The sequence below is a fragment of the Lepisma saccharinum genome, chromosome 7 (genome assembly GCF_977018435.1).
Source record: "Lepisma saccharinum chromosome 7, izLepSacc3.1, whole genome shotgun sequence".
Taxonomy (NCBI): Eukaryota; Metazoa; Arthropoda; class Insecta; order Zygentoma; family Lepismatidae; genus Lepisma; species Lepisma saccharinum.
In genome coordinates this window covers 36,386,484-36,411,227 of record NC_139235.1, presented here as the reverse complement: position 1 = coordinate 36,411,227, position 24,744 = coordinate 36,386,484, and the positions used below count along the sequence as shown (strand labels likewise).

Genomic DNA, 24,744 nt, shown 5'->3' with positions numbered 1-24,744 from the left:
GAAGAGCAAAAAGGAGCATTTATATTGAAGTTTTAAATAAGACAATTATGTAATTGGTGTTATATCTTAAAAGTTTTGTCACGGAAGTGGTTCTCAGTTGTAGTAAAATTAGAAAAATGTAAAGTTTCGTTGTAGAGAAATTAAGGAAATTTAAATTTGTGCTATTCCATTACCTATGTAGATAGAGCTTTTAAATGCTTTGCAGCATTATAATTTGTTCATTGCCATGAACACAGGATTTCCCATTAATAATTAACATAATCAATAGTAATTGATATTATAAAATATTCAAATTATAGTTTCTTCATTCTAAAGAATGGGTTCTTTAATAAATTTGCTACCATCTTTAATAGTGTATTTATTCCTTTCATAAAAGTGTTAGTCAAAAATCAACATCCACTACAATGTCAGCGGTCACGCTCATGACATGGGTGTCCTTTGCATCAATTTCATCGTATCATCACTCATCCTCATCGTCGTGATTAGCCAAAAGAAGCAGAAAAGCGAAACTAAATAACAAAAATAAAATTGACATAAATGCATAGTTCCCATATTCAAGAAGGGGGACAGAAAGGAATGTAAAAACTACAGAGGAATAACACTAATGTGCCACTCAGCAAAGGTGTATGAGAAAAGAATAAGGGAAGTAACAGAGCTGAACATGAGAGAGGAACAGTATGGATTTAGAAGAGGCAGATCAACAGTAGTGCTAATATTCACCATAAGGCAAATACAGGAAAGGTGCTACGAGTATGGAAATGATTTGATTTTGGCATTCCTGGATATAGAAAAGGCATATGATAGCATGGCCAGAACAAAGATCTGGAAGGCTCTAAGAGAAAAAGGAGTCAAGGAAGAGATAGTGTGTAGAGTGCAAAGCACATACAAGGCCAACCAGAGCTGTGTGAAGACACCAGTGGGAAGAAGGGACTGGTTTAGTATAAGTAATGGACTAAAACAGGGAAGTGCTGTTTCCCCACTGCTCTTCATAATTACAATGGATGCAATTAACAAAGAAGCGGGGAAGAAGATAGGAGAGGAAGAGATGTTTGCTGATGACTTAGTTATATGGGGAAACAGGTAAGAAGAAGAAGTACAGACACAGCTTTATAGTTGAAATGAGGAAATCAGAAGAGCAGGAATGAAATTCAGTTCAGCAAAGAGTGAGGTGCTAATAACAACAAGAAACAGAGAGAACCAGAAATGAACCAAGAATAAAGATGGACACGGAAGAGTTGAGGGTAGTGGAGAGCTTCAAGTATCTAGGAAACATAATTGAGAGAAGTGGACTATAGCAAAGCGTTCAAAGAACAGTAATGCAAGAAGGTAATATATAACACATACTATGTGCTAATAAATATGTAAGGAGCAGAGACTTGGACAATGAGAGAGAGAGAGAGAGACAAAAGAAACATGCAGGCAGTGGAGATGAAATTTTTAAGGAGTATGTTGGGGAAGGGATAGAATAAGGAATGAGGAGATCCGACAGACAGTGGATGTGGTGAAGCTTTAGGACAGGATAGATCAGGCACAGATGAGATGGTTCGGACACACGAAGAGGATGGATGCAGAAAGACTACCAGTAAGAGCTTACAATGCACAAGGAGTGGGAATAAGGCCAAGGGGAAGACCAAGATGTTGGTGGAAGGAGCAGATAGCGGAGAGCATTAGGAGAAGAGGACAAGATTGAAACACTGTGGAAAGAGAGGGGTGGTGGAAGACCAACAAAAGATGGAGAGGCTTGATTTCTATGCCGACCCAGCCAGAGGCAGGAAACTGTGAAGGAAGGCCGTGGTGTCAAACAAAGAGAATGCTGTCCAATTAGCATTTCCTGATGATGAAAGCAATAATACACATGTCCGAAATGTTTGAAGTAAACACCACTTTCTGGTGGCTCAAGAACACATGTTTGAATAAGAAAATTCTACAGAAGCAAAAAGTAAGCATTAACACTTATTTGAAATTGCAAAACTATCTTAAATATTTTAAAAGCCTTTTTTATTTATTTATTTATTTATTTATTTACTCGAGTTTCAGATACAGTCTTATTTAGCCATTTTAACATGAAACAACATAAAGTAGTAACAAAAGATAACAAAAGATAAAAACAATAAAAAGATGGGATAGATTTACATGTTCTTGGTCAGTAATATACAAAAATTACGTTCTGAAAGGAAAATATCTACATTCAAGGGAAGTTTGTTGTAGATTTCTGGGAGCCTGTAAAACAAGGAGCGTTGTAGAAGGGATAGCCTAGTGGTTTGGTTGTGGAAGAGTTGCAGGTTGCGCATTTGCTTTCGGGATATCTTAAGTGTGAATTCACTGATTAGGAGATCTGTTCTGATTTTGCCATTTATTATCTTGTATAAAAATTTCATGTCAGCTAGATCACGACGAAAGGATGGAGTGTGAATATTCAGAGCAGCCATGGTGTCTGATTTGGATATATGTCGAGAGGAAGGTATTGTATGGCGAACAATTGCAAGAAAGAAACTGAGAACAGAATCTATTCTGGTGAGATTGGTTTTTGAGGCCATTGCCCAAATTGGAGAACAGTATTCAAGGATGGGCAAGATGAAAGATTTAAAGAATAAAGCAAGAGATGATGGATTTTGAATTTCGCTAAATCTGTATAGAAGACCGAGAAGGCGCATGGCTTTTTTAGTGGTAGCTATAATATGATAATTAAAAGTGAGTTTTTCATCCATGATAATACCGTACCTAGGTCCTTTTGGGTGGAAACGTTTTGGATTGGATTGTTTTCAATAGAATAAGTAGACAGCACTTTGTTCTTTTTTAGGGAATAAGTAAGGAAAGAGCATTTCTGAGGGTTTAGTTCTAAATTCCACTGACGACACCACTTAACAAGTTCTGTGAGAGCATTTTGAAGAATCATATGTCATGATGCGATGAGATCTCCTTAAAGAGTTTACAGTCATCCGCAAAAAAAAGTATATTGATAGGGAAGGAGGACAGTTTTTCAGGGAGGTCATCCATGTACAGAAGGAATAGGAGCGGCCCTAAGACACTCCCCTGGGGAGCTCCAGACAAAACGGGAAGAAAGTTAGAAGTGGTACCTGAAAGAACAACACGTTGTTCATGCTCATGGAGATAGTCCTGGAGTAAAGAGAGAAATTTGCCATGGATGTTAAATCTGGATGAAAATTTATGAAGAAGAAATTTATGATTAATTTTGTCAAAGGCTTTCGAAATGTCCAAATATATAGTGTCAAGTTGGGAGTTATTATCAATAGCTCTGGCAGCATGCGAAAGTAAGACGGAAATATTTGTTAGGCAAGAGCTGCCTGGAAGAAAACCATGTTGTGCTGTATTGATATACGGTGACGTAAACTGAAGTAACCTGCTTTTGATGATTTTTTCACAAATAATTGATAGTGGCGATAGAAGTGAGATTGGTCTATAGGATTTTACACATTTTTTATCTCCAGTTTTGTGAATGGGCACAATGTTGGCCCGTTTGAATATTTTCGGAAACACACCATTAGACAAACATTTGTTGAGTAAGGCAGACAGAGGGAGAGCCAAGGTTTCAGCAGTTTTACGTAAGAATATTGTGGGGATTTCATCTGGACCTAGGGACCGATGGAGGGGCAATGAAGCGAGAAGGTATTTTACTTCCTTGGGGGATGTTTTGATTGAAGATAGTGTGTGAGGACAGGCAGCATTTAAGCGGGTTTGGATTGGAATTTAAAATTTTGGGTGCATCAACACTAAGGCTATTTTGCACCCATCACATTATACGGGGTCCAGCCCCTTATCGTTACACATAACAACTCTAACGTTGCAGAACTAAAATCATAAAATATTAAAATCTTCTGACTTTCGTTAAAAGCTGAGGCTGTAAAGGAGCACTCAGCACAATTAAGGACAAAACACAGGACGACACAAACAAAATTATACTGGCCATGGGGCCAGTCGCCAGAGCCTCGTTAGTCTGCAGTCCAGGGTGTACTACGTGGAAGTGAGGTTGACCATTGGGTGCACTACGTGGAAGGAGCACCCCTTACACCCCATCATTTAAGCGGGGGAGAGGGTCGGAAACTGAGGGAGGTGAGAAGTTCTGATGAAATAAAACATTGAAAAGTTCGGCTCTTTCTTCTCCACTAGCAATATCAGTATTATGAACAATTTCTTTAGGTATATGTGGGCTTCGTTTTCATGCATTTAGTAATGTGAAGAATCTCTTAGGGTTTGTAGTACATTCGGTTGTTGTGTTATTTATGTGTTCACTATATTTCTTTCTGAGTAGGTATTTTGAATGACGTCTGATATCACAATAGGTACCGTGAGTGTGAAAATTAGGGTGCTGCTTCCATAGGTACCAAGCCTGTTTTTTAAATTTTTTAACACAAAGAGAACTTCTCTGTCCTACCAGATGGGGTATTTCCTAGATCTCGGTCTCGCAGTAGGCACGATGTCTTTAATCGTGGCATGCAGTATTTCGAGAAAGTTCTCAACGGCTTCGTTCACTTCCTCTTCCATCAACAAAAACCAAGGGTAGGCGTTGAGCGCCCACTGGATGACATTCTATGGAGCTTTTCGCCATAGGTGGTGGGGTGTTGGTTCTGCTTGACAAATTCCTTGTCTTTCTTCATGGTAGGCAGGTGCGTTGTGATGTCGAGTGAGTCATGGTCGGAGGTTAGCAGATTTTTTCCTGTAGTTACCTGCATATTAGGCAGGGTTGCCAGTACATAGTCAAAGTTGCTGTCACCACGTGTTTTATGCAAGTTGAACTGGTTTAACCCTATTCCGTGAATGAAAGTATCAATAAACCACTGATCATTTTGGCAGTTTATAGTTCCTGTATTTGGGCTTTCCAAATTGATGGACAGATTGAAATCACCAAATAACATAATATCACCACTTGTCATTGCTGCTAATACCGAATCCCTACAGACTTCAAGGATGGAAATGGGAGAGTTCTTATGTGGGCGATAATACCATCCAATTAGAAGTTTTTTGTTTTTTTGAAAATTGAGTTCTATCCAAATAATTTCACAGTCCTTGATTAGGTCTCTTCGTATTTTAGAATTCCAATTTAACATTAACGCAGATCATCACTCCTCCACCACGACGACTTGCACGGTCATTTCTAAATACATTGAAATGCTTTAAAAATGGAAATTCACTATCCATCACCATGTCGTTTAGCCAAGTTTCGGTGAAAACTAAGCAGTCATATTGCAGTAGCTCGCTTAAGTGAATGTCGCAGTAGGAAAGTTTGTTTTTTATACTTTGCATGTTCTGGTAATATACGGAAAAAACAGCATCATTTCCTTGGGAGGGTCCCGGGTTGACATGGATGTCACCGCACAAGAGCACGAGGCACAAGAGGTGAAAGTAACAGAGAGTGGATCGCTTACCTCGCGGTCATTGGTCCTCGAGCGTCCGTAGTTCCATCATGGCTGCGATCAGGCCAGAAGAAGTTCCAGCGACTGGAAAAAGAAAGTTCCTATATCCTATTTTCCATGTCTCCAATAATGAGCCACTATTGACCATAGTTACTTCAGAGTTCTGATTCACGAATACGTGGTATTGAAAAACACAAATGTACCACAAAACCAAGAAAATAAAACCGCAATTTGCAGAGCGAAGAAACACGCTCCCAGTACTATCTGCCATATTAGTAATATGGTTTTTGGCAAAGGTCAGTAAAGTAAGGATAGCCTTAGAAGACCTATATGGAGTCTAATTATCCTGGAAATTATACAAAATTCAAAGTTTGCCTTAATTTCTCATGAATATTGTGTGGAAAATGCATTTTGTGATTACATAGAAGGTATTTTCATATTCTGATTCAATTTTTGAATATTTTGAAGAAAAAGTCTTGGTAAATTGATGATTATAATTGGATTGGAATACTCACCTATTAATATTAATCAGTATTTTGATCAACTTTTAATTTTACAATTTTCAAGCAGAGATATCAGTGGGTATCGGTAACAAGTATGAGAATATCGGTATGGATATCTGCTACAATCACGGACACTTCTCCGTTCAATTTATCCCACTGAGAGTCAATGAGGATGTTACAACCCAGAAGTGTCTGTGACTGTACAAAGTGGTATTGATGCAATTATTGGGGGAGGGGAATTCTCGTGATAATGTTTGTAATTATAATCTAATTTAATAAATTCATTTTATATAATAAATTGTACCTCTCTTTTTAATTTAAGTTTAAGGAAAGCTACAATTCTTAATAACATATTTCATATAATGCCCTATTCATCTGTCGATTAGACAGAATGATTGCATTCATTTTAAAGTTTTTATGAATCATGAAATTATCATATCAATACAATCCATGCTTGGTAGCTCGCCATCTATTTTTAAGTGTTGAAAATAGTTCCATGCAATCTCTAATCTAGAACATAATAGGGAATAATGGTTGTTAAATAAATCAATACACTATGTGGTATGGCATCTCTATATTGTCAAACATTTAAAAACATTTACTTTTGGACAATAAGTATAACATTTCTTGTACTATGTGATACACAATTGCCCTTGTACTTGTTGTTATCGCAGGTTCATATTATTCACTAAGTATTTGGTAGAACTATGGTGATTGATGTGTATTGCTACATTGCTGAGAGAATGATGATAACACTAAGCTTTCTTCAAATCAAATATGGCAACTAAACAAAAGAGGAAAAAAGTTATTTCTCCTTTAAAAAATGGCGCATAAAAAGAAACAACTTAATAAAATTTGGGCCCATTTCGTACTTCATGTCATAGAAGCTCACCTACTGTAAATACAGTCACAAGAATAACAAATCAATAATCTACACCATTACAACACTAACAGTGAATTCTTGAGCCAGCACATTCACATATCAACAAACACTACACATGTCTTCTTCTCTTCCATGCACAACACTTATGCACTCATTAATGGTGACCCTTTAACCATAAAAATATGACAACCACTTTCTTATGTACTAATAACACAATTAGTCAATTCCTTGCTTATCAGGTTGTTCATTCATACTACAGTTGAGATGCATATTACAATCTTTATCGGTTAACACGTATAGTTTGTTGTTAAATTGGTGAGATATATACTCAACATACCACAGCCTAATACACCAATTTATATTTGTATTATGTTCAACTGAATATAAAGTTTAAATGTATTTGTTGACCTTTGTAAAAACTTATAATGCATTATGTAGTACAAAAATGGTTACTATCTTCTGAAATGATGTGCTTATGATAAATGTACATGTGATAATGTGGGAAGAGAATGGACTTAAAGGGAGTAAATTATTTCTTAAAATTACTATTTATTTCACACTACATGTACTGTATGAATCAGCTTGTAACTACTTGTATGAGGATATCTAAAGGAATCACCAAACTGTCCTTATTTGGTTTGCACAATCGGTTAGTTTTGTGATAATTGAGCATGAACAACATTAATAGTTTCAGCCAATAAAAAGTCAAGTTTATGCACTGTATATCACAGAACATTACAGAAAAACCAAAACTACTGGAAGATATATCAGGGATTCTAAAGGACAGCACAACTATCATTGAGTTGTGGACCTGGTTGAATGTTGACTTTCCACTTACTAATTTCAGTTATATTGTTGTAATGATTTCCCCCAAGTTGATCATAGTTAAATACATCAGTTTCGTGTATAAGGTAAGAACATTTTAACATTAACAATGTTAATAAATAGTATCAGATACAAAGGTTAACTTTTACATTACTTTGACTCTCAATGGTAACATCACATGTAATTGCATCAAGAAATGAGGAGAAAAGTTGCAATAGTTTATGTACTTGTATTTTTCCCATGTTACCTCGTTTAAGCAGAATATTACATGTTGTGGTCCGCTGCAATGTCCTTAAAGCTATTACAATGTAATTAAAGTGTCATGTGATAAGCTAACTCCCAGCTTGAGAGCCACCTTTATGGCAGTGATCCGCTGTTGCCACATTTACAAAGAAATTTACGGTCAAACAACCAATTAGGCAACAATTGGTTTGTTGTTTGCACAACAAGTGGCAACCTTAGAATCCCTCCTTCCCAAAGTGGCCAGCAGGGACACAGGATTTTATATATATAAAAAAAAACACATTCTGTGCTGTGAATGGGGGCTGGGAGATCATTTGGTCTGGGTATAGGTTTCATATTTTAATACACTGTATCACATTTAAGTCTATAGAGTTACTTTCATTTCTGTGTATAGAGTGAACTTCAAAACAAACTTCGCTATATCTGCTCAGTAAAAAAAAACCTCCATTTTCATTAGGTTTGTATGCTTACACACACAGTATTTTTTATTTCTAATATGCACTTGTTTATGATAGCAATGCATATTATGCATGCACATCATTGGCATCGAGGAGGGAGTGGAGGTGTGGAGCAGGTCTGTCGACACCCCCTCCCCCTCCAACCAAAGTTGACATCGTTTACTTCAATTTACAAAATGGAGAAAGCTGTTGCTTTTATTATTAATAAAAGAAATAAAGTTCAATTAGTTTGTATTCAAACATAATAACGAAAGTAAAAACTGCTTTAGATTGAAAAAATTGAGTGTAAAATACATGAATCAGGTTATGTATTTATCATATTCTTTCATTCAATGTTAATCAATAGAAGAAATGGTTCCACAGTTTGACTAAAATTTGCTCTTAACTTTCAAGTCTTTTCTTGAACGAGGTATGTAAAAGTTAATAACAAAACAGAATAATCATGCATTTCAGTATAACTGTGTGAAGTGTTAAAGAGATAATGAAAAACACTTGTGCTAGATATTCACTCATCTGGTGATGCAAGTTGAAAAGTCTTTCCAAAGTAATAATAATAATTATTATTAAAAATTTGGCATAAAATGTGTTTATTTTTGTTATATCATAAAATTTACTATTGTATAATAATCATAACCATAATAACAATAGCTTCTATTGTTATTAATTTCTATTCTTCAAGTTTTACCCTCCTACAAAAGTTTCTTGTGATGCCCATGATGCAGTTAAGTAGGTTTCTTTTGATGCCAATGATGCACCTTAGTAGGTTTCTTGCGATGCACATGATGCACCTAAGTAGAACAATGTGAGATTGTACTTATATATTTGCCAGACTGCTCTTACTAAATTAAATTATTTTTTTAAAAAAAATTAAAATATTAAATTATTACTTATTGCTCTTAATACTAAATAAATCTACATGATACAAAATATTGTATGAGTTACAGATACATATTTGTATGTGACTTTACTATTGTACAAGAGGGCACAACAGCTCTGGGTATTTATACACATGTGATGAAGTTCCTGACACTATATTTGTAAATTACTACCTCCTGTGCTAAAATATGCCATTGTTATGGCAAGAATGTGATAGAAAGTTTATTGTAATATGGTATTGTCATTTTGACCTGACTCTGTCAGCTTAAACCTGAAATATATTTCTACCTAAGCTGTACAAGCAAAATGTTTATGCATAATTAGGGATTAATGAGAACCTAACTAGACTATGGCTTCTTAAAAATCTCTTACATGAGGAATCACTAAATGCATAGCCATGAAAAAAGGCGCCTGCACAGAATTGTGCTGGTGCCACATATGGGAAAAGCAAAGCAAGAGCAGGACAAAAGTCACTGGTTACCGCGCACTGTGTGGCAACGTCAACCGGGCTGCATTGCCTAGTTCAAGCATCTGACCGATCTCTCTCCGGGGCACTTTTGTGTCATCCCTGACCTTTCGAGCAAATACTGTGAGTTTGTATCACATGGATTACAAATACACACTCTACAACAAGATCTTTCATTCTCTTAAACCTCGGAATACATGGGGTTGGGCTCCAACGTTGCAACAGCGCGATCTTCTGTCACCAACCTAATTTCATGGCTGTCCATTTAGCAGTAATTTATACATAATTTTTAAACCGTGGAAAGATGTAATGAAATTTTTACGTGCCACATAAACGCTATCATTTCGAAGACAGTTAGTTACCAGTTATTCATTTAATTGCATTATTTTTGCTCTGATCTGATTACCTGTCAGCTTTTAACATTCTGTAAGATTGAATGATGAAATCTGAAATCTACATCATTACCTGTTTGCGCAGCCCTTGTAAATGGTAACCATGACCAGTAGCATGCCCAGAAAATGTCATTCACAGAGGAAACAATGCTCCTTTTGTATTAGTTTGTATATTTCCATTATCTTTATGCATATCAAACAGTTTCAAAAAGTTGTTCAAAGACAAAAATAGTAATCGGGAATTATTTTAAGGTGTGCTTGCATTTGCCAATGATTTTTCCAGTGTTCTTTCTTGCTGTCATTTTAAAATTTTGATTGTCTCAAAAATTTTGGAGGGGCTGTCAGCTCCCCTCCTGTGTACGCCAGTGTCGGAAATCATATATAATGTTATTAAAACATAGTAAATAATATTTTATATGTACCAGTGTCAATTTTCATGTTTATATAGTAAATAGTTTTTTTTAAAAAAGGTTGAATGAAAGTACTTGGTATCTGACATCTCTGACAGATATATAACACTTTTGACAATTGTATATGTGTACTATTGCACTCAAACTGCAAACTGATAAAGATTGTTATAGCTTTCTTTACATTGTAGTGAGATAGAATGACTAGATTAAGCAAGGAATTCAATGTAAAGCCATATCATCAGTTGAAACTTCACCATTGATATCAATAAGTATTTAGCTTTCCTATGTATCTAAAAGGTAATAAAATAAAGAGCCATTGGCAATTTTGGAAACAAGATATCACAGTCCATGACGACTTATATCTCTCTGAAAAGTCCACTGTCCAAATTGTGTAATACTTTGTATAAAAAACTTATTGTGATGGATGTCTTCTCATGCACGTGGTCACTTCCCTGAAACAATCACTTTTCGTTAAACACCCGCTCTCTAGAACCACAAGCATTTGGAAAAGTTTGCATTAAACAGCCATGTGGCCAAGAGGCAAGCTCACTTAATAGTTAAAAAAATGTGCTGTAGACGCTTATGTTTTACCAACAAAGGTTTATGAAGCACTTTCACCTTTGCTATCCAGCAGCATAAGAAATGAAAGCTCATTTCAAAAACTAAATTACTGACATGTCACTTCCATGATCAGTATTTTATGTGAGTTTATAATCCTCACTTTTCGTGTATTTGTCACAGTGTAATAACAATGTTTTTCTTTCTTCCTCTGTCCCACTAAGGGGACTAAACGAGCACAGTGAAAAATTATAGCACAGATTCCAACTGCTTCATTTCTTCTGTAGAATGCGTTGATGCATCTGTTTCTATAATCTCTGGTATGTTTTCCTCATCCTCGTCTATGGGATCAAGCATATCCGGTATTGGAGAGAGTGGTTCTTTGGTGGTACATCTCTTAATTGTTGGTGCAAAGAAGCTTATTAGTGCTGAGATGCAAAGAAAGCCTCCAGCCATGTAAAATGGAATGTCGTATGAATTTGTTGCATCAAAAACAGCACCTGAAAAAAAATATTTGCATATAGATACTGTACTTTAACTCATTTTTTCTTGTTATTTTAAGGTGACAAATAGCAAATATAAACAAAACAAACAAAGATTTGTGTTCTTGTATTTTTGTTCAATAGTTTAGGACAGGGTTTCCCAAACTTTTCAGTTCATGGTGCCCTTAGTGTTTCAAGATTTTTCCGCAGTGCCCAAGTTAGAATGTATGCCTATCTAACACTTGCAATGCTCAGTTAGTGTGGTTAGGCTGCTTGCCTTAAGTTAAAAAAATAAACACATTTCAAATTCAGAAACATTGTATGTGTAATAAGTACTTAAGCACATATTTGGAACAATCATATCATTGATTAAATATATTGGAACATTTCACGGAGCCCCTGTAAGCCAGTCAGGGCTCCCCAGGGTGATGCGGCGCATATTTTGGGAGCCACTGGTTTAGGATGTTCACATCATTTCATTAGGATGGAAACAAAGTTTGAAAGGTTAAAACATGTGAATATACACAGAAGGAAGCACGACAGTTTCATTCTGTTGTCTATCCATGAACTTTACACCTTTCAGGGCACCAAGATCTAAAAATAAATTTACAATCTTTAAAAAAAAAATTTTTTTCTATTGGAACCATGAAAGAAAAATGTAAAATCCAGTAACATTAAATAGAGGTTCCGCCGTATTTTCTTCAGATGAAGTGACAAAAGCATTGCAAAATATTGAAGAAAAATACAATAGCTTTCCTTGTCTTGTTTACATAAATATGTGAACACATGACATTACTAACCATCATAAAATAACACATAATTAACATACTGTTTATGTACAGTATGAATGTTAGTTCTCCTACACAACTGTGGACTAATTCTAATTAACACATTTGCCTTCAATAGAGATGACTTTTCCACTGAAAGATCTTGAATAAAATCCCACAAAGTTTTTTTCTTAATGACAGCAGTTAATTGCATAAATTAATACAGAATTTATACACTACCAGAATGTGAATAAAATAACAATAATAAAAATAATGATCATGATGATGTTTATGATCGAAGTATTAGATGGAAGTCTGAAATGAATAATTGTCATTTGCATGTAAATGCAACATTTTATCTCCAAGACAATCAAGTTTTGGGGAATCTCCAATCATGCACGTACAGAAGTTGCTGTTTTCATTAATAGAATTTAATATATCTGCATAGATTTTTGCCTTAATGTGCATTAGTCTAAAAATCTCTTTGCATAAATACAACCATAATTTTTGAACAGGTATGTAAACCTTTTTTATTATTATTTGTTGGAGATTTATCTATAAAAGTAACCACGTTTATTCTTTCCTTATATATTTTATATTGCATATAGCTTCAATTGTTTATTTGTGTATATCAAATGCCTTAAGTAACCTGCACTCCCATTGGCTAATTCATTCTGAGCACGGTGTCTAGTTGCCGCCATCTTAGCACGGTAGTTACTCCCAGCCAGTGTGCGTAGAGAAGCCACTCGGGACACAGCCAGAAACCGTCGCGGATAATTATGGATACCGTAAGCCTAACGTGGCTACGTTTCATTAGTGGCACATTGTTGTAACACCAGCTGCAACTTCGTGTAAACAGTTTTCCCTAGACAGGAGTGCATGGGAAGTGTAATCAAGTGTTATGTGTATATACCTTATAATACATAGTTATAGTATCAGTGTGTGTGCCTGTGTTTTCTTTACAACTCCCAAGAGGATCGCAGTGAACTTTGCCCTGTAGCGACACAATCCATACCAGAGAGATGTAAGTGGTAACCTACAATTTCACTTACATTAAGATCCTACCGGTTTGGATCATCATTCATTTCTGATCCTTCACAGTCATACAGGTTCTACATTCAGTTTTGGTCCTTTACGGTCCGGAATGCATTCATTATTATTATTATTATTATTAAACTAGCATACATGGTAGAACTGCCTATGCTGTGGCCTAGACAGTATTTTGAGAAACTATAATAATAATCCAGCAGTACAAGAGAACCATAGAAAGTCTACTATGATTTTTTCTTGAGAAAGATCTAAAGGTGGCAGAACAACCTGAGATATCTAGGCTCAGTCAATGTTTGAGAAGCAGTATCGTCATCATCATTAGCAGCAGCGACAACAACAACAACAACAATAATAATCAAGAAGTACAACAGCCCATTTTTCATGTCACATGCACCCAAGGCAAATTTTTGACCTTCTGACTCCACCCTCAACTAATGTGTTGCACTTCATTCTTAAACACTGGTTCACTGATTACACTGCTAATATATAAAACAAACATTGGATTACATGTAGCAATGCCACTTGACTCTCTCTCTCGCTCTCTCTCTTGCTCCTTTCCTCTCAGCTTGGTGGCCAAGCATGTAATGCGGTCAACTTTTGATCTCATCACTGAAGTTCCTAGGTTCAAATCCTAGCCTGGGCATGGGTGTTCTTTGTGAGTGCCCTTTAATTAATTTCATATAATCATCACCCACCCACATCGTCATAAAAAGTCAAAAGTGACAGAATGTAACATCCCATACAGCACACATCTCCAAGGGATGTCCAATTCAGATCCATGGATATTGTGGATGTCCATAAGATGTCCTATGGATGTCCATAAGATGTCCATGGGACATCTATAGGATATCCATTCCTGGATATCCAGAGAATCTCCCATCCTGGATATCCAGAGAATCTCCCATCCTGGATATCCAGAGAATCTCCCATCCTGGATATCCATAGGACGTCCTGTTCTGGATATTCATGGGATATGTGATAATACGTCCACGTGTTACCACAAATTTGACATAAATGTTTTGATATCCATGTAAAAATATTATGTCATATTATCTAGTGTCAATTATGTTAGCACTCAAACTCTGTTATACAGCAATAAATCGTAAATTAAAAACATCTCCCACAGGAATTGTGTTGCCCGTAGCCCATTGTCTTTTCAGCGAGTCACGCATGCGTGCCAAGCAGGTGAAAGTTGCCACGAGGCTTTCTTTGTGTCTCGTCTTGAACACAACAGCAGTTTGCATGAGTTTGGTTTTGATTTGGTGTTTTTTAAGTCCACTTTATGCACAGTAAGGCTAATTGGGACTGGACCTACATTCTAAAGTGGGATCCGAACCACTGTGCCATGTGCCTCCACCAGATATCGAACCGGGGACCCCTTGATTACAAGGCAACAACACTATCACTCTGCCATCAGGGAGGCCAGCAGTTTGCAAGAGGATGTTGCCTTGCGTGGTATTGAAGAATAAGTGCTGCTTATGCGTGTGAATACAAAGTACTTTTCGGATGTGTAGGCGGACCCTGTGGCAGAGTGGTTAGCACATCGTGCTGCAACGCCAAGGGTCCCCGGGTTCAAATTCCGCTCGGGCTTGGTTGTTTGTGAATGTGTATTCATCAATTTCATCATTTCATCACTCATTCCCATCTTTGCAAATTAGCCAAGAGGCACAAAATGTGAAGTAAAATAAACTAAATCAATCAGATCGGATGTGTAGATACATATGTGTGTGTGTGTGTGTGTGTGTGTGTGTGTGAGTGAGTGAGAGATAGAGAAAGAGAGAGAGTGGAGTGTGCTTGTTATAAGCATATGTGTACTCAAGGTCTTCGATTTGTGTAAATCTAGTCCAGGAATGTTATTTTCGTATCCAAAGTATGTGCGAAAAATATCAGCGTAATGTCCAGATTAGGTACAATTTTAGTCCAGAATATATCCTTATCCACAATGAAATAAAAACATCCAGAAAATCATGTGAACTCATGTCTGAAACGTCCATATAATGTCCAAAACACATACAAAAATGATCCACAGGATGTCCAAAACATGTTCAAAAATGATCCACATAATATCTGAAACATATCTAGAATGTCCAAAACACATGCAAAAATGATCCACAGAATGTCCAAAACATGCCTTTCCTGGATATCTTATGGACGTCCCCTAGATGGACATATGGATATCCAGTGGACATTGTCCTACCTAGTGGTGACAAGTTAAATGACGATTCATCATGAACTTTTTTGCATATACCTAAAGCAACATATGATTTGGATCTATCCCAAACATAATATTTCTCATAAATATCATTTTGACATATTACAATAATTGCATAAATAATTATGCCAAGTAGATGTCCACATGATAGGCTACACCTTAGTTCCATCTTTACTCCATCTATGGTATATTGCATTCTCATAACAATCTTATAAAATGAGATTAACCATATGAAATGCCTAAGTAAGATCTAGGGAAATATAAACATATTTTATCTCATCCCTTGTTTTGCAAATTTGATTGATCCACATATAAAGTCATTATTTGAACCCATTACCATTTTACTAGACAGAGAAATGGCAATAAAATATTAACCACATATGTAAATACCTGCTAAAGGCGATCCAATAATAGAAGCTCCGCCTCTAAAAAGGATCAGTAACCCAAAAGCATTAGTCAATTTGTCCAAGCCGAGAAGATCAACTAGAATGATTGAAGTTAGGGAAATGTACCCAGCTGGAAAAAAAAAAAAAAAAAAAAAAGAAGTACAGAAGTTTAATAAATATGTGAAATCATTAATACCACTAATTTTATGCTCTTACCTTGAAATGAGATCAAGATGTCGAGGATCAATGGATTGGTTAAATTGAAAGGAGGAGGGGAAGGGTATCTACAGTGGCTGATGTAGCATGCTACTCGACTTGTTAAAATACAAAGAAAGAAAGAAAGAAAGATAAATTTCATAGATTTGAAAAGATTAATAAAACACTAAAGGAAGATGAAATTTCTTCACACATTGAGATGATCAAAATTTCACAGTGGTACTATATATTTTCTGTACCCTGTTAGGCTACACGGAATAGTGCACCATTTACTTCATCACTCATTTTTGCCACCCTGCACATGAATGTAACCCCCCCCCCCTTACCACTTCAGTTCTTGTAGGATCAGGGCTTGAGAATGATGTAAAGAAACCCAGCACAGTTTTGTTATTTAAGGATTTCTCCTCTGTCAAAATGACATATTTTAATGTCATTTCCACATGTTTTGTAGGTTGTTAGTGTACATAGGTGTAATTTTCATATGTATATATATATGAAGTACGCCGCAGGCTGCGTGCATGCATACGTAACTGGGGGAGGCAATTTTAACAGGATTTGTAGTTTTTGTAACAGTTAATTCTGACAACCTGGAATCATGAGAATGGTAAATAACATTATTATTTCACTCACTTTCATTCCTTTATTTCTCACAACCGACAACTTCTTTTCACTTTACAAAGAGGTCTACAACGTGCCTTCTCCACTTTTAATTCAGATTTTTCCCCCAACCCGTGTGCCAGTTGACAATATTTGTATATTTTTGGAGAGCTTATGAAACGAGGAAGTTTTTTCCGTAATTTTTACGCTAAGTGTGTTACCAATTTTTTGAGTAATCCTCTTTGATTTAAACGATAATTTCCAAATTTCTTCATGACATGTGCACCAATGACTGTTTCTTTCTGTGGGTATGGGAATTTTGGGCATGATTTTTTTCCCCAGTAGTCACTCATTCGTCAGCTGTTAGAAACGTGTCGATTAAGTGTCCAGGGTGTAGTAGTTTTTTCACAATTATTAGTTTTTTGGTCGCAAGTCAGAATATTTCACGAAAATCTACAAACTGCAATAACTCGAAACCCATTGATTTTCGACTCCCGGTGCATAGGGTCAAATTTGTTGCAAATGTGCTCTAGTATTACCCCCTTCCAGGAATAGGTTGAATTACCAATCACCCTGTGTATATATATATATAGTAGAACCAGCCGTCAAATGTTGGAACATGAATTGACAATACAACTTAGACTATAATATATACTATTTTGGTGAAAAATTATAAATCTTGTAATTGTGATAATATAATCCATACATTTCTGGCTTCCAAAAGTGGTTTCTGCTATGTAATTGTATGTTTGAGATTTTTTTATTAATTTATTTAAATTATCTTTTAATGCTAGACTATTCCTTTATATTTGTGTAATACTTCAGAGGTTAGGAAACAAATGCATGCTGTTCTAGCCGGCTTGAAGTAGTTAGTCGATGTTACTGTGAAAGATTAGTTATTTTTTGTTGTTCCAAGTGAGTGTATGTGTATGTATGTGTGTGTGGATGGGAGGGGGTTACTATATATGAAAGAAAGAACAAAAGAAAAGAACCTGTGGCATGAATCTTTGAAAAATCATGAGCCACCACTGCATACTTAGAGAACTAAAACTTTTGACTTATTATTAAATTCTGTATGCATGATTTAGGTTGTCTTTACATGCACATTTTGACAAGATAATATTTTCAGTAATATCATGAGCCAACCTAAATCATATTTGGCCTAAGCTGTTGCTGGTCCTGTGCTTCCCGAACATTGGCCCTTCTAGAGAGAGACCAGGCAATGCTGGTGTCAACCGCACATTGTGGAGAAGCCACATTACAAAATAACCTACATGAGAATACGAGGCTGTTTTTCTAGCATAAATTAATTGTAAAATTACTTCTGAAATAATGGTAAGTGTAACTGAGTTATTTTCAAAATCACTAACTCTACATACAACAAAGCTACTCTTTGAGCTAAGTAATGTGAACTATCACCGAGTTATTTTCAAAAAGTAATTTTACAAAATCGACTTCAACATATATGCTATCCTCAAAGTTTTATAGGCATATGAAGCTCAGTGGTTAGCAAGGGTGCCTGCAGGGGGGTCAAATGACCCCCCTCTGGAAAATGACAATATACACCAAACACCATGATTAAATTGTGCCAAATTCAAATTCCTGTTTTGCCCAAGTTTGTTTAATATTGCTTAAGAAAATGTTGATTGTTAAATCTCAATTCTTTAAGAAAGGGGTGTTATTTTCTTTAAAATATCTATTTATAATGCATATTTTAACTGTCTTTCTCTGCTACTCTTTTACCACTTGCAGACTTTCAATTTCCATTTCTCTGATGAGGCAACTTGGGCTCGGCAGTGTACACGACTAAATCCCATTATATTGCCATTTGAGTGGCGAAGATTATTCCATGATTTGCTTTGTGCATGTGCGGGCATGGCTTGTATTACTCACGGTACCTCGCGAGAAGGCGATCCCTCTGGAAGGGGAGTTGTTAATCAGAACACAAGTAGCAGGGCAGCATCGTGAACGTCATAACTATTTCTCTGCAGCAGAAATAGGTTTCACGCAAGCTGGGAAGACAAGATAGCTATGCTAAAGCTAATCATTCTATCTTTTTTTTTAAAGATGAGATGAGATTTGTTGGCAAAAATTATATTGGTCATTTTTGTATTCGAGAAGAATTTCTGGGGTTTGTATCACTGGAGTATCAAGATGCCAGAACTATTGCGGACACTGTGTTGCTATCTGTAAGACAATTCGGGCTAAATCTGTTGCTGTTAGTTGGCCAAGGTTACGATGGGTGTGCTGCAATGGCAGGAAAAATCTCGGGAGTTCAAAGGTTGATCCGTGATCAGTATCCATTGGCATTTGAATTTAGTTATCCAAGTTGAATTTAGTACTGCATGATTTGAATAACATCAGCGAAATCCAAAACACAGTGGGTACAATCAAAGAAATTATCACCTTTTTCTGAGAAAGTATTGAAGAATACATGTTCCCAATATCCCTCTACTATGTGAAACACGTTGGTCAACCAAGTATACAACTCTGCAAAAATTCAAAGAAAACTTCAAAGAAATTGTTGAAACACTATATTCTCTGTCAACTGAGGGTAACAACAGCACCACCAAGCAACATGCTTTTCAGTTGTACCATGCAAGCACTGCTTCAAATTTTATTGTGTGTTTGCATACTACAGCAACGTATTCAGCAGTACTCGAGCCTGTAACTAATATACTTCAGGGTATTGATCAAGACTTGATGGCAGTACATGTCAAATTTTTAACAGACTTTTTTAAGGACCATCGTGAACATGCAGATGAACACTTCCAAGGAATAATGGAAGAAGCTCTGAAAACAGCTAGTGAGCTAGACATAGAAATAAAAAAAGCCACAAATTGTGCCAAGGCAAGTATATGTGCCTAACGTGGCCAGCAGCTCCATTGAAGATTATTTCAGACATTCAGTTTACCATATTTAGACTCCTTAATAAATTCTATGGAATCCAGGTTTTCAAAAGAGTGAAAACTGTTTCTTCCTACTTCAACTGCATCCAAAAAACATGAGAGAACTCAAGGAAGATGATTATTTGACTCATGTGGAAAATATATTACATGTATATGGACGTAACCTTTCGCACAATGACCCTTTGGACAACTTGAAAGCTGAAGCTACAATGTGGTTTCATATGTGGAAAAACAGATCACAAGAAGAAATAAGCTTAAGTTTGATTGAAGTTCTGGAAACATCTCTAAACCTTTACCCCTTGATAGCAAAGGCACTGAAAATTGCATTAGCACTGCCTGCGACAACTTACACCATTGAGCGTTCATTCAGCACCTTAAGGAGAGTTAAAACTTGGTTGAGATCAACGATATCGGAGGAACATCTGGATGCTCTCTGTATGCTTAGTATTCACAGAGACGTTATCAGCAATCAGACAGCATTTTTTGATTTCCGTAATAAAGTGGTAGACATATTTGGATTGAAAAAAAGAAGGTTACAATTTTTGTTTACAAAGTGATTTTTTTAGATTGCTTCAAACTTTATGTTTTGCTGATTTTCTGCAGAGAAAGTGAAAACATTAGGCATGAAGAAAAGAAGGTTCCGGTATTTTGTTTTCATAGAGACTTTGACAGTGCTAGAGTAGAATGTTTGTTAATATTTTCTGTAATTAACAGTATTTGTATTTCAGATTACTAAACAATGTTTTTTTTGTAGAGTATGCTACATTGCATTTGGCATAAATATTGTTTTCTGTGCTTGATCCAACAATATTTTGCAGTTCTTGAAAGAAATATGATCATGGTGAAATACATAAAGGAACACATACAAACTTTCTACTTGCTCCTGTATAGTACAGTGTGTTGCACCTCAAACGTTGTTGTTATAGTAGTTTTACCTCAGTAATTATATTCCAACCAAGGAATTCTGGCTTCAAAGTGCGTCACACTAAGCCCTAGACGTGATTTCTTAAGAACATTGGAAAATGAAAATTGTTGATGATTCATACCTTAACACCATGGGGACACAACTCAGTTTTCAACCCCCCTAGAAAAAAGTTTGTGGGCGCCTCTGGTGGTTAGCATAATGTGTGATGTAGCCAAGAATTCTAGTTTAAAATATTATGTGTGATCCCTTATCTATTTCATCATTCAGAATAGAAAAATTTAAATGAATACAGAAATTCCCATATTCAAATCTGTAAGAACCACTGGAGTCTCCTAGATATTTGCAACTTTTTTTTACATAAATGTGTATTGTATGAAGAATAAATATGAGTTAATGAAGGCAAGTTTGCAAATTTAATTTCTAATTAAAAGTACTAATCTTATATTATTCAAATTTGAACACCACCCATTTATGATTAATCTACACTACTGGAGCACTGAAACATGTAGGTGTGCAAAACACGAATTCCAATTACTGAAAATATGTTATCTTGCATGGGTTAGATTCACAATATGAGACTAGGGCTCAGCTGATACTGATGTGGTATCAGTATCGGTAATTATCAGTTGGATTCTCTTTGCCGATACCATCCAATACCAATGATCTTGAGTGGCTGGAAGAGCGGTCAAGATTTGTCCTTTTCAAAGGTTTGTTCACCCTTCCTTGTGACTTGAGGGTCCAACACAGGAAGTTCCATGTAAATTTCAGAGAAATGCTCTACCATCTTGGGTTCTGGGAAGCAGATGACAAGATCAAAGGCAGGACTAAAGTGCTGCACCCAAACATAACATTGAAGGCATGTAACTGCTTGGTGGTCAACAACTATGTGGAAATAAAATAAGCCATTCATTGCCAATTCTTGCTCGCAAACTCATGGGTTAAGAACATGGACATTTTCAAAACCTATCATGCTGGGCTGATTCCGGAGTTCTTGGGAAAGGGACGAATGTCACTGTGGGGAGGAAGGGTTGTGAATTGCTACCCTTCTGTGTAAGTCTTTTGTGTGTTTGCTGGCTGATACCAACACTGCAGTGACTTGTTTTATTTGGAAATGACAGAGAATAATGAACAGCCGGAAATGAGGAGCATTGTCATATATATATCTGTATTTGTGTATATTCTTACATCATTCTTCTCCCACCTCAGGTTAACCCAAATGACAAGAATGTTGTTCACCTGAAATTGAAAATTAAAATAATCCACTGATTTTTCGATGTAACTGCATCATTTCAATTTTTTTTTTTTTTTTTTTTTTTTGGGCATCCTCTGGGCCTAGAAAGAAGTTCGCATAGAATGTCACAAGACATTTTAAAGTACTTTTAAATTGTAGTTATGCAAGTATCGATATCGGCATCGGTATTGGTTGGAATCTGTCACTGTATTGATATCAGTATCGGCAAATGGTGGTATAAGCTCAGCCCTATGTGAGACCATATGATGATAAAAAATAAAAAAAATAAATGAAATTTATAATAAATTGATAAATTGAATAAATTGATTGAAAACATGTACCAGCTAAACTTTCATTTGTAAATGCTGATTACTGTTATTATTATAAAAATACTTACACACAAAGAGACCAAAAAACACTGCCAACACAGCAAAAGCTGTGTAATTGCCACAAAATGGTGTGATAAAGATACAGACACCACTAAACAGGAGGCAGAGGTTATTCAACAATAATGAATCAACTTGTGGAAAGTCTGCTATGTAGCCAGAGAACACTCTACCAACAGTGTTTGTTATTCCAATGATCGAAAGAAGAAATGGTGCTGAATCTGAATCAATCCCCTGTAAAACAAAGGCACATAAACAAATATATATAATTATAATTATAACTATGATATGTAATAAAGCCTATTGAATCACCTTCCTGTTTGCTAAATTAGGTTCAGCTACTACTCTTTGTTGCATACATTTAATTGGCGTGGCAATAATTCACACACACACATGTAATTTACTTCTTTTTTAAATAAATTTGTCAAAAATGTACTCCAACTTATAATTTTTATTGTGATTAGAACAGTCAATCATTGGTAAGATATAATGGGGGGGAAAGGTCTCTTTCTTTGATTTGGGGTATGTGGTGGGTGTATGTGTACGAATTTATGTGTTCACGTTACCATATCGACGAATTGATTTGGTTAATTTTACTTCACTTTTCTGCCACTTTTGGCTAATTGCAAAAATGAGGATGAGTGAAAATATGATGAAAACTCTCAGAGAACACCCATACTATAGTTACTGATAATATAATAGTGTGAGAAAAGGGGCACACTAGCTTAATTATTTCATGCTAGATGTCTATACTTGAAATTCAAAAGCACAATTATTAATTCTTTCTATCTCCTTTTTTTAAGGAACACATCCCCATGAAGGCAAATTCCAAAGTGAAGGTAAGTAAAAATTTTTAAGAACACTAATATTTTGACTTGTGTTACTTGAATTTACATATTTAACTTGAATAATGGAAAATTATGCTTTCATAAATTTAACATTTTTCAGCTTTGAATATCTTTCTCCTTATGTCTATGTGACTTTGGTCACTTAAAATTACTCTATAGAAGTAATTCTGATTTCTTTTTTACATAAATGTATACATGTATTTGAACTTAGCAGCATATGAACATGAGAACAGTAATTTGTCATCAAAAGAAAAAAAATTGATATAATTTACCAACTTTGGACATATTTCAAATATTGCTTTCACCATGGAAACACTCTCGCAGTGAATTATGGTTAAAGACATCAACTTTGTACTGGCATATTTCGACGATATACACAAATAATGAAGTTTCATAATTGAAGTACAGCCCCTGACATAGAGTAGAGGCGGCGAATGTGGAATGGTCGGCAAAAGTGGAATACCATGATATTTACAACTACATACGTCTACCATCTATCGGGGTAGTTTAGAACCATCAGACAGTATGTATAAATGGCAGCACTGAAGCAACCCCGGCCATCCACTGTGAATGTTTGCTGACAGAGCACAAAAAGCTGTTTTGGAGAGAGCGGACTTTTTTCGTTACCGTCGTTTTGTACACACAAAGCAAACACAAGGTAAGATTTCTGCAAGTGTTCTATGTGACATTGTTCACCAATGTCGTAGCTAAATAAGCATTGTCAATTTGGTGTCCTGGAAGTTTCCGTTATTATCTAATTTAAGATTAAAAAAGAAAAGTAGTTAGCGGGTAATGTGGAATACGTGAGGGTGATTAATGTGGAATACTATTCCACATTACCCTCTCTTTTTCAGGCCTTGATACAATTTGTTAAAATCACATTTTTATAGTTTTATGACTTCCTGCATGCAGTTATAAGGTACAGCTAAATGGCAGAGAATGTTTATCATGTTGTGGAGGGTTCAAGATACCCTCAAAATTTCTGCACCTTGTTAATGAGAACATTTTTGGCAAATATTCCCTCGACATTGATCTTATTATGCGGCAGCCATTCCTTCTTCAGCCCTTATTACTGTTCTTATTACGAAATTAGATTTTTCTAAACCCTTGCAGAAAAAAAATTGAAATTGTGCCCATGTTAAGATAGAATAATTACTGTAAATGTATTATGACAAAAAATCCTATATTTCATCTGCATATTTAATGCTCAAAATGATCTCTTTATATTTTGCAGATTCACAGACCCTCCCAGAATGCCGAAAGGAGGAGTACAGCAGAAGAAGTGGGACCCAGAGAAAATGACGCAGGCAGTGACAGCAGTCAGGCAAAAAGAAATGGGATTTCTGCGTGCCAGCAAAACATATGATGTTCCACGGACCACATTATTTCGATTAGTTAGAGAACATTCTGACAAATCTGCAGATGACGCTGCAAGAGTACGTGTAGGTCGAAAGCCAATCTTCTCTCCAGCCATGGAAAATGATCTTGTCAGTTATGTCTTAGAAATGGAATCTCGTTACTATGGACTCACAAAACGTGACATTTGTTCAGTTGCTTATCAATTAGCTGTTTGAAATAATGTGATGCACCCATTCTCTGTGGTAAGAGAATGTGCTGGTAAAGACTGGTTTAGATTGTTTATGCAAAGACAAAGATGTAGTGACTCTTCAAAATCCCACTGAAACCTCATTTTGCGAGAGTAAATGGCTTCAGTCGCGAAAACGTGGCTAAATTTTTCAACAACTTGGA

The 24,744-nt window shown here is 35.9% G+C and overlaps 1 protein-coding gene across 2 annotated transcripts in view; it reads right to left on the bottom strand.

Moving 5' to 3' along the window:
- Positions 1 to 6,432: 6,432 nt before the first annotated feature.
- LOC145989807 (uncharacterized) overlaps positions 6,433 to 24,744 on the bottom strand; it is a 227,097-nt gene continuing 208,785 nt past the window's right edge. For both annotated transcript variants that reach the window (XM_083125168.1, XM_083125167.1), the window contains exons 8-10: positions 22,159 to 22,381; positions 15,888 to 16,013; positions 6,433 to 11,486 (exon numbers count right to left, since the gene is read on the bottom strand). In XM_083125168.1, coding sequence (XP_082981294.1) covers positions 11,236 to 11,486; positions 15,888 to 16,013; positions 22,159 to 22,381 — 600 coding nt within the window. In that variant the 3' untranslated portion in view covers positions 6,433 to 11,235. The remainder of the gene's footprint in view (positions 11,487 to 15,887; positions 16,014 to 22,158; positions 22,382 to 24,744) is intronic.